General features: G+C 29.4%; 1 protein-coding gene across 1 annotated transcript in view; it reads right to left on the reverse strand.

The window, feature by feature from the left end:
- LOC129984733 (diacylglycerol kinase 1-like) overlaps nucleotides 1-12,123 on the reverse strand; it is a 618,611-nt gene that overhangs the window by 174,725 nt on the left and 431,763 nt on the right. Inside the window, exon 6 of the mRNA XM_056094680.1 lies at nucleotides 7,396-7,545. Coding sequence (XP_055950655.1) covers nucleotides 7,396-7,545 — 150 coding nt within the window. The remainder of the gene's footprint in view (nucleotides 1-7,395; nucleotides 7,546-12,123) is intronic.

A 12,123-nucleotide genomic window follows, 5' to 3' on the forward strand; every position in this document is an offset into this window, starting at 1 on the left:
AATTTTGGAATTTTATTCTAGTAATATTCCTAATTACCATTTACAAGTTATTCGTTATGCTGTTTCATAATTCTAAAAAATTTGGAGCTTTACAGTTTAAAAAAATATATTTCCTTCTTTTACAATATTGTTTAGAGTGTTATAGAATGTTGTCTTTTGTTTTCAATATTTTGCTTAAAATTAATTTTACGTTTTGATTGTGCACTTTTTTTATTTGTACAATATTGAAATGGACTTTTTAGAAAGGGACATAATATTGCTACTTCAGTTTTCAAAATTTACTACTTAAAATTGCTGAATAAAAATTAAATTAAAAAATTTGGAGAGAAAAAGGGCTTTGAGATTAGGGCATTATCTCAGGGCTCCTGGAAGGTTTAAAACGGCCATGAATTCTTCTGAAATAAGAAATAATTACATTGATTAAAATATGGAAAAAACGCATAGCTAATCAGTAAACATTTCAATTAAGGTATAGATGTATATTGTTGAAGAGTGTATTACCAGAATTTCATTCAAAACTATTTTTAATGATTTATTGTAAATATAAGATCGATCTTCAATAAAATTAAAGTTACTGAAGAACATATACTACATATATTAATGTAAAAATCATTTTTCTTAATTCTATTTTATTTTTTAACAGTAGATTTGGATTATGGTTTAATAAATAGTGCAATTAGAAGAAAATTAAATTTGAATTCAGCTAATATCTCCTACAAATTTTCGTAGATACAAATGATCAGTTAGCAAAATATGAATATACTTCTGATTTAGTAAGGTGCTTATTTTATACATCCTATACTTATAATATTTCATATACAAAATGCAAAGTCATACAATGAACAAATAATTTATCTTTATCAGAGTACAGATTTAAAAAAAAATGTAACAATATTTAAATTATATCTACGATGACAAACAGAAAATTTTAAATTTGTAATGGCTTTCTACTCTGGAAACTGATTTTTTTAAAAATTGATATAGCATGGAAACTTAACATCCGTAATTGGAAGCTTTTCTTACTACTTACGGAATTTCAAGAATTGCTTTTGCAAGTTTTCCCTCCTTACAAATTATTCCAATACCACTAACCTCATTTAATTGTACTTTAAATTTAAGAAACAACTTTTTTAAGTGCCTATATTTAAATAACATATTTTAATGTTCGAAATTATTGAATTAAATAAACGAATGAAGAAGAAATAAATCAAAAATTAATGAAACGCGAACTCTTTCGTTTAATGCAAAACGTTATATTTATGTAAAGTAATGCATTTATATCTGAAATCAAGAAAAAATGATTATTATTTCGAAGTGGGTACACTATTTATATGAGCAGATATATCATTCCTCAATGTTTTTATCTTACATTTTTAAATAAATACATTGAAAAGCAATCCATCTTTCATAAAAAGCAAAGTGGAAATTACTCATGTAGTATTAAAACGCATGAAATTATATTAATGAACGTATCGTTAAGTATTCGAAATTGTGTCAAACATCAGGCTAACTCTCGCCAAATCTGACACTTTTAGATAACGTTTAAGATGTTGTAACCTCTTCTAGAACTGAACCTTCTCAGTAACACAACCGCAATGTAAACGAGACAACTGATTGACAGTTTTATGATTCGTACGCAAAGTGTATTGTACGCAAAAGTCATACAACCGTTATATCTGACCAAAAAAGTATCAAAATTGCTGTCATAAAATATAATGTATCCATATTTTAGATATTATATATATATCCCGTTAAAAGTAATTTCTTATTATTGCAATATATTTCAACCAATGTTTATTCTAATCCTTAAAATATACCTTAATTTCGTTTTTTGAAAATTCTTACACAACTCGTAGAGGATTTTCTTTTATACATCGTCTTAAAACAATTACCAGAAAAAGACAGTTTCAATCACGAAATTAAACCAACAAGAGTGGTTTCCTTGAAATTTTCTCGCCTATCTATTCTCTAATACTTGTATTTGTATGTTATGGAATTATTGTTGAACAATAAATACTAGTGATGAACAATAGTACAAAGGAACTTATTAAAGTGCGACCATTGGAGATTCATCACTGGTATTCGATAAATTCATTATTATTCTAAAAACGAATATGTGTTTTTGGCATTTATTTTTAAACTGACTAAAATCAAAATTTAACACAGAATTATAATTGCCAATTTTCATATATTTAAGTCATTGCTATCTTGAGCTATAGCGTTTATATGCTTATAAAAGTCTATTGGCTTCAGATCAACAGACGTTTAATCTTTTCGCTGATTTGGTTCCAAATATGACACAAATTTATATTTTAGATTTCAAATGTGCGTACCACGTTTATCTGTCTAGTTCTCTTCGCTTTGTAATTATCACGCTGACTTATATTCGGGTAGACGGAGAGAATATTGCCAAACACTTTTCTTTCAGAATTTCATAAAAATCTCCACATTTTGAGTAAAGACTGTGTAGTAAGTTTCATCCGCTAGCTCAAAGTGCTTTTGAGTTATAGCGTTCAAAAACAAAAAGCCAGATATATCTCTAAAAATTCTTTTCTAACTCAGGGATATCCGAAATCTGGGGATTCCACAAAATTTCCTCATTTCTTTAAAGTTCCAACTTTTTTTGAGGGTTACAATATTTTTCTTTGTGATTGCGTATACGAGAAAGTAATAAAATGTTCCTAGTTTCCATATGAGTTGAAGAAGAAGCTTATGCAGAAGTATTTTGTGCTTCTTAAGGGGGGAAAATCATTCCGAGGTTACGTTACTGAGGACTCGAAGATTGCCTGAAAATAGGTACTGAAGAAATGAAAAGAAGAGATTCTGTAATGATTCCAACAATGAAAAGTCTTTATCGATTCAAAAGTGGTGGCGCAAAAATCAGTTCTTAATGATCATGAACAATATTTATAAGCCCCTCTCACATTAAATGATATGTCATATATATATTAAATGATAGTATAATTGCAAGTCATATCACTCAATTACTAATAATACAATTTTAATACATATTCATCGGAGTTTTAGAACAAATCTGTCATTTCTTGAGAAGCGTTTATTTAAATTGTGAATATCGATGAGGAGATATATTTCTTAACAAAACGGGGAAATATATTTCTTGGGATTAAAGCAGGATAATACATTGGCTAATCCATTCATCCCTCATTCGTAAGTCGCTAAAAGTTCTAAACCCTTTCAGTGAAAGGTGCCATTGTGGAGTGAAATTTTTCTTTTTCCTGCAATTTTTTCTCGGTATGAATCCGATATAGCCTGGCATTATCATCCATAAAAGTCAAATTTGAAAACATTGGAACCTTGGAATAAACGCAGATGGGAAAAGGATTTGCTGGCCATAGCATTTGCCAATGGCTTCCATCAAAAATATAGAATTCAGTTCTATCTTTCAGCATAACATATTTCACCCTAGAATAGTTGAGCTACTTAAAAAAAAAAGAATTCTGTCGCTTTCCTTGATTTTGCGATGGAAACTAGCCATAGTCCTATACAAACCTTTCATATTTGAAATGTCTTTTCTTTTATTGTTGATAAATATTCGTTTAAGTTGTTGTATTGCCTCAGTGGATAAGGGCGGCAAAAATTTGTTTTAGGAAAATACCTTTTTTCTTTCAGTGTTCATCAATATCCATTCAATAAATTAAGTTGTTATGTTTCATCAGTGGAAAAAATGGCCAGCCTGAAATGCTTTTTAACAAAGCATCCCACACATGTTCCATGTGATTCAAAACCGGAGATCTCACCACCTAATACAATCAATCGATATTCTCACTTGTTGGTATATTGATAAAAGCTCCAAAAATTGATAGTCGCTCCATTTGAATGGGTTGTGAATTGATAATAACTAAAAAACATCATTTTCAAAAATTTCATCATTTTATCTATCGATAGCATGAATCCAATGTCGCCAAATTTGATTTTATCATCCATAAAAATCAAGTATGGAACTATAGAAATACGCAGACGGGTATGTTAATCACTTCTAAAGATCGATTTGGCATTTGCACCCCTTAAGAATGTGGAACTCTCGGATTAATAAATAGAATATTAGCACTAGAATAGCTACCTACAGAAAGGTGCATTTTCTTTCTTTGATTTTATTAAAGGGCCCTTAATAAAATCAAAGGATAAAATAAAGAATTAAAGGCACTTAATAAAATCAAACTTTTCATCTTACAAGAAGGTTAAGCTTCATTGTTGTTTTTTTGTAAAGTTCAGAGTAAATTGCTCACTCTACTTTTATGCTGATTTTGCATTTTAACGTCTGCAAAAATTTAAAGCTGTTAATAATTGTGTTTGTTTACTGAAAATTTCTTAAGATATGTTTTTTTATTCTTCTATCAAACAGTAATTTTTTTGTTTGTTAATAACTACAAACTCCTACGTAAATTTCGTCGTAGTATGTGCCTAAATTGCATTTTTATTTATATATATATTAGAATTTTTCAATTCTTTATTATTTGCTGATCCTTCTTTTATGAATGTCTTAATTCACTTTGTGGTTAGTGTTTCTTATGTATTTTAGATTAATATACTTTGAAAATGGAGTCAATTTCTGTAGAATGCGTATTTCAAATAAATAAATAAATATCGTCTGCCAGAGTTTCGTTTATTCCTGAAATCGTAACAAATAACAATGCATTTGGCATAGTTATTAAAAAAACCCATGAGATATTAATTAATGAATTCAAACTCGTATTTTTATACTAAAATAATTTCCCTTTTGCTTTTTTCGGCTGTTACATAAATCGTTTCTTTTTATTTATTTCTATATTTATTTGTTGATTCGAAAATGATAGCTAATGAAAAAATTTGATAAGAAACATAATTTTTCACAATACAAAAAAAAAAGAAGAAGAAGAAAAGTACGTTAAATAAGAAACAATAGAAAAACATTACTATTATTATACACCAAAATGAAATAAAATAAAGAAATTAATTATTTTCAAACAGTATTAATTTCTCCTTATTTTCTTCAGAAAAAAAACCCCGTGAAAAGTAATTAATATTGATTTGTATCTCACTGAGGTCACATGGGGAAAAAAATTGAATAAAATACACCGATGAAAAAAAAATTAATTTTTTACTAGTTGAATTTTCTAATTAAAAGAAAAATTTAATTGCAATATTTTTCTGTAAAGAAAGACAATAAAAGTTTAAAAATTGAAAATGTTGGATTTTAACATTATTACAATAGAAAGTTCATTATATAAAAATATAAAATTAAAGTCAAAATTAAATTATGTTGCTTTTTTTTAAAAGTGATTCATTTAATAATAAAAATATCACAGATTTTATGTCATATTTGCACAACAATGGCTAGCAGCAAGTTAAGAAAACATTGTAATTTTTTTTTTAAATCATAGTTTTGGCTAAATATTCATTGAATCGTCATTTTATAAAGAGAAGTAAAATATTTAAAATATTATTGTACTTCGCACCTACAAATTTCATATAGTTTAAAAGAGAATAAAATAATTTTGATATGGATGCATTATTTTCTCTAAGCACAGTTAAAGCTCCATGTATCAAATATTTATTTTTTTAAAAATTCGATACATGGAACAAAAATTTTCGTATAGAAAAATAAAAATATACTTATTACAATTAAAAGGGATCTATGGATTTCTTTCATAAAACCGAATATTAATTAAATGTAAAAAAAAAAAAAAACAGTTTCATAGATTCTTGCTAGAATAAAATTTCATGGAATTGCGGTCATTTAAAACATTTGTTGGTGAGTCATGTTATTCACAACATATGTTCTATTTATTATATTTTTAATTTGCAGCAAAACCTTTATTTTAATTCTTTCACTAAATGAAAATAAACATTATTTTAAAACTTTAGAATCAAAACATTTGGAAATGAAAGATTGTATTCATAAGAACATTAAGAACTGTTTTTTTAAAAAAGTAAAAAAGTATTTAGATTGTAATTTTGTATAAGAATATGTATTTTTGAAACATGCATTGCATGCAAATTTGTAAGTAACAAAAAAATTTGTGTAGTGCTTTAATAATTCTGAGCATGCGCATTGCGAACTGATATCAAACTTCTACAACAATATTCCTACATACAATATTATCACTTTTATTAAGATAGTAATATTTCATATAATCGGTGTGGACAGTTTAAGAGTTTTAATGAGCTTAAATAAAATTATACCTCAATATTCAATAACATTATTTCATTTCTGATTATTTTAATAATGATGCGTTTATCATGGATGTTTTTTTAAATCATTTTGTGAAATTACCATGCCATGTTTGGGTTATGAAAATCTTTTCTGCATTTGTTCTTATATCAAAAAATTACCGTAGTCAGAACTAACTATTGATCAGAATATACGAGAGATAATGGTAAGCTGAAGTTATTTGGTTAAATTATTTATTTAGCGAGTTATATAGAAAAGAAGAGAATAATTGATTTGATAGGAAAAACAAATAAACAGAATTTAGTGCAGAGCTGGCTTGTTAGTTTAGAAACAATGAAAGCTGCATAAATATTTCCCAAGGGAAGTTTATTAAAACGCAATTCTTAAAATCAGCCTTACCTTTAAACAGACTAATATCTTTATTTGTATTTGTAAAAACCAAGGCCACATCTTTTTTCGATTAATGACTTTTACTAATAAAAAACGAATACATATTGAATCAGATGGATTTCCGTTACAGTAACTTGAAAGCAAAAATAGAACCAAAAAACAATTAAAAGGAAAAATAAATTAAGACAGCAAAGGAAGAGATTTATGCAATAGGAGGAGGTTTGACAAAACGTCCAAGGTCTGTTACAACACTTCTTTAGTTAAAACTTGTCCTGAAGAAAGAGTGGCCATGAGAAGAAATTTGACAAGTAATTCGAGGCCTAATTTAGCCAAAACTTGCTCTGATGGAAGAATGGATACGACAATTACTAGTTAATAGAATAGATTTGGCAAATCAACCAATGCTTCTTACGACACTTCTTTAGCTGAAATTTGCTCTGATAATGGAATGGCCACTAGAGGAGGTCTGACAAACCAGTCAAGGCCGCTTACAACACTTCTTTATCTGAAATTTTCTATGAAGAAAGAATGGTTAAGGAAACTAGAAGAGGTTTGATAAATCATTGGATGCCTTTCACATCACTTCTTTTATTGAAACTTGCAATGAAAAAAGAGTGGCCTCTAGAATACTAGACAATCTGATTTGTACAGGTTTTATTACTGTCAGTGTGTTTTGGCAAATTACAACAACAACCATACTACATAGAGAACAATCCACTCTTGTCCAATTTACCAAGTCATCTCCACCAATATACGAGTAGTTTTCACTCATCATTTAAGGCATGCATTATAAACGACCGTCAAAGAGTGTTAAACCATAACATCTCACTGACCTTGAGAAGTCTTCCGTCGACGGACGGCGTCGCCTGCGTGGCGGTCGGCCTCTTGACGAAGGATAGGAACAATCGAGTGACCAGGTCTCTGGGCGTTGCGATTTCCAGGTACGAATCCATGAACAGCTGAAAGCCTTCATAATCAATGTCCTGAAAGTAAAGAAGAGACCATTAAACATCTGATAATGATTTTAAGTTACATGAATGTATTTCAGGACTTTATATGAAATAGTCTAGCTAGTCAAGAATGATTCAATTGCACCACATTACACCACACCTGTCTCATCCTACTAAATGCAAAGGTGTGGAAACACTATTTTTGAATCGTGTAAACGACGTACAATTAAGTCTTGAGTTAAGGCAAGATCTTACTTCTGATTGCAGAAAAAAATAATACTTGCCACGCATGCTGTTTATTTTGTTTGAAATTAGCACATAAACATAATATAAACAAACTCGAAATCGGTTCCACATGAAAGGTGTTTTTCTATCTACTGTCTTAGCAATCATTTACTACAATAATTGAGACAATGAACCAGCCCTTGCTTTCAGCGCCACAAAGCGAAAAAATTAAATTAATAATTATTAATCGGCCCAACTAGTAATCCGTTATCTTTTTTCTATGTAACTGAGAGCGGCAAAATATTTTTCTTCAATTTTTTTCCTCTAAATTCCATCGTGGTCAAATCTTTAAATTAAAATAAGAATTTATGTACATCAGGAGTGGGTATTAAGTCGATAGCGATTGACCTGTGAACCATCAAGACATTTTGAGGTGATTGCCTGTATTAAGGCCTAAAACGCGCATACTAAAAGAAACACATTGTTACATTCAATAAAGAAATAACTGAAAATATAAATTATATATTATCTCTATCTCTTAAGGAAGACGAAGTTTTCACCCTTCAAAATGACAATTTTAAAAGCATGTATTTCGGAACCTAAGAATAAATTTTTGAATCTAATGAACAAAGTCAAATATCCTAATTAAAAAAAAAAAAAGGTTACACATCATTTAATATCGGTCTTTGGCTCCACCTACCTATATGAATCTGCATTTTCAAAGATGAATAATAATTAAAACAAATACCGTTTCCATCTCACAGACTACCATCTAAAATCTAGTGCAAGATTAGCAGTTAATAATTACATACCGAGATATTCAAAATTGGCGGAGATATTCAAAGTCTTCTACTAACTATAGCTACGAGAAATAACTTTAGATAAAAAAATTTTTTTTTAATGTATTTTGAATTGCTTCATATTGAGTGTATCATTAGATATTATTATATTTGTGGCTATTTTTACAGCGAGTTCGCAAATTGTACAGACTAAGTCTATGGCAAAGGATACCGACGTGCTCTGATTAGTTTAAGCGTTGGCATCTTTTTGGCAATGTTTTGCATTCATAATAGTGTAGTTTTCGCTTATTTGGCTCAAACTTTGTACCTTTCATTAGTTTTATGGAAGATACGAGTGAATATCAACACGATCTAATTTTTATTAATATAATTGTTTTCTCTAAATATTACTAGTAATACTAATTATTAATAATAATAATAAATATTACTAATAATACCAGTAATACAAGTAACTAATGTTGTTTATTCACAGAAGTATAAAAACTAAATGAAAGTAATTACTCAACATATAATGCAGCAATTAAATAATTCTTATTTTTCTATGATTTTCGTGCCTTTATTAGATAATTTATGCAGTCATTGAAACTTGTTGCTGAAAGTTTGTTACTTTCCCATCAAATACATATGGGGAGATGATTACTTAATGTCCAAAACGTATAAATATGTAAGCTTTAACGGAATATGTGATTTCGTAGCTAATTTTTTTAGTTATATCAAAATAATGCTAAGAAGAAACACACACAAAAAATATTTTTAATCAATAGTAATTTAATATTTCCTGTATTTAGGTTTCAGGATTTGATCTTTTCTGCTGTATATGTGTTCCAGATTAATATTACATGTAAACCGTAAAAAATAGGGGGAGGGGGGATAAATTCACAAATTTTATTTATTTTTATAAAAATATATTTCGGTATGGCATCTTTTTGGCAAAACATTGCCAAAAAGATGCCAAGGCTTAAACCAATCAGAGCACGTCGGTATCCTTTGCCATAGACTTAGTCTGTACAATTTGCGAACTCGCATTATTACAATGTTTGTAGTTATGTAGGTAAATATATATTCCATGTGTATTATTAAGTTGTAACAAATATTGTAGACCATTTTTTAGTTCACCGCATTGGGTGGACTGCAATACCTTGAAAAAATTAGAAGTAGCCAGTACCTTGGAAAAGTCTGCCCAACCCTGATTTACATATATTTGAAGTTTTAAGATAGTTTATCCAGCATTTGTGGAGAAATTCAGAAAAATGCATAAATCAAAAGATGCTCGGATACTTAAGATTAAACAGCGATATATGAAAGAAATTTCATAGTACAAACACGTGTCTTTCCTTTTCGATGAATAAATTAACTGACAAATTTTCCTTCGCACATATCAGCGAAAGAAATCTTCACCTAATTTCCAAGTTACCATATTTTAAGTACCTTCTTGTATAAAAAGAAATCCCAGGTTATAAAATTCTTTCCGAAATTTAACCACCATAACTTTCTGCAGCCAAATTATTATTAAGTATTCACACATAACAACCCACGAGGAAGACCAAGAAAACAAAAGAAAGCGTCTTAATTTTCTCTGAGGGACAAAATTACTTGTCAGTGTTGCCATTCTTCATATATAAATGCCTCCCGAAAACCTTTCAATAGCTCGTTGAAACTCATTTTATGAGTTTTTGAGTAAAGACATTGAAGTTTCTTATTGCTCCAATCGCCTTCCCTAGTGGATATCTCTTTACACGTTTGATAGGAGATAATAAAACATCATTTCACGAGTAGGATGAAGTCTCCCATTTTAGGTATAAAAGGAAGATCTGTTTATGGTGGAATATTTTGGGTAAGCCAACCTATTTTCGGGATAAATTGCTTTTGTTTTTTTGCCAAAATAATGACAGGATATTTGGTTCCCTGTGTAGTTTTTATGAGCCAGACACTGGTTTTATTAGGAAGTTTAAAAATCTAGTATCGTAAAACTGTAAAGAATTGAAAGAGATATTTTTATAGTCTTTGAAGATTAGTCCTTTTCAGAACTTTATCACTTCCGTTTTCAAACGCGAGTAATGATGTAACAGAGGTAGTTCAAATTTTCGGGAATATTTTTAAAATAAATAAATAACTTTATTTAAGAATTGGCTAAAGGAAAAGGCATTTCGGCATTGTTTAAATATTATACAATATTTAAATATTCTACTCTTTTTTCAAAGTAATTAGGCGTCCATTATTGAAGTAGTCAACGAAATCAATAGTCAATTAATATTATATGATGAAAGATTTTGAAATCCACTGTGTACTTTGAAAATACTGTACAAGATCTTATGAACAATTATTTTTCTGTTGTGAATAATTCATTTATTTATTTTGCCTATCTTGTTATTGTTGTTACTTATGGCACTTGTCATAAACAAGCCCGCCGACGAAGTTAGCGATTTAAGCCGAGCTTTTGAAGTGGCTTATGAGGGTAAAGGCCCCTGAGCATTCGAGGGCAAAAGCCTGACTTCTAGCTCATGTAAAGAAGACATTCACACACTCGCTTGCACAATTCCTTTTTACAGGGGGGGGGGGGGCTCTTTCACACACCTTACAGACAGAACACGGGGCAAAGAACAACTATATTTCCGAACCAGGTCCCGAACCCGGAACGACTTGATCATGGGGAAGACGCTCTACCCCTATGCCAGGACGACGGCTTTTTCTGACCTAAAACAACTTATCGCTTATCACAGATTAATTCATATATTTTTAGCTCTTTGTTCTTTCTGATGCGAGGTTGTGTTTTTTTCCTATCTTATTTGCCATTTCCTTTCTATAGTTTTCCAAATTTAGGTATGTTGATTTTTTTTTTTTGTGTTACCATGTTTCTTTGTGTAAATATCCATCATTTTAAGAAGCTGATACCTGCCTTTAATAATATAATTTCATATCCCCCCAGGGGGCAATTCAAAAATGAGGATGAGAATGGTTAGTTACTTCTCCCTCCCTGGTGAACACAGAAATGGTGTGGGCTTCGCTACACCTACTGATGAGGAAATGTGTCTCCTACGGGAAGCGTTGTACCATGTCCGGTGACGGTTCTTAAGATTCAACCATATTTTCACCATTGTTACCGGTGTGTCGGACATTCAGATTTATCCAAATGCCTTATAGGTGGGCGTAACAATCTTTTCAGATAATACAAATTCCAATGCCTTCCATACAAAGTTAATTTTTTAAGTTTTTAAATAAATTTTATATATTTCTAAATAAAATTAAAAATTAAAAATTAAAATTAATAATTAAATACAAATTCATATGATAAAATTTTATAAACTTGTAAAATTTATAAAGTTTTTTTTAATTTTTTTTTTTTACTTTTCGTATACTAAGAGAAAGTCTTTTAAACTTTATAAAAAGCATATCTTTCAAACAAAGACCTTTCATACAAAGACAAAGAATACATCTCTTTCATCATATGACCTCAAAATTTTAACGAATCTTTTCATACCTTTCCATACCTTTTTGAGTTAGAGAAATGCATTTCAGAAATTATGTCTGTCTATCTAAGAACACGTTAAGTCAAAAATGCATTTAGTTAGAGCATTTACATTTTGTA

This window comes from Argiope bruennichi, chromosome 9, assembly GCF_947563725.1.
Source record: "Argiope bruennichi chromosome 9, qqArgBrue1.1, whole genome shotgun sequence".
Taxonomy (NCBI): Eukaryota; Metazoa; Arthropoda; class Arachnida; order Araneae; family Araneidae; genus Argiope; species Argiope bruennichi.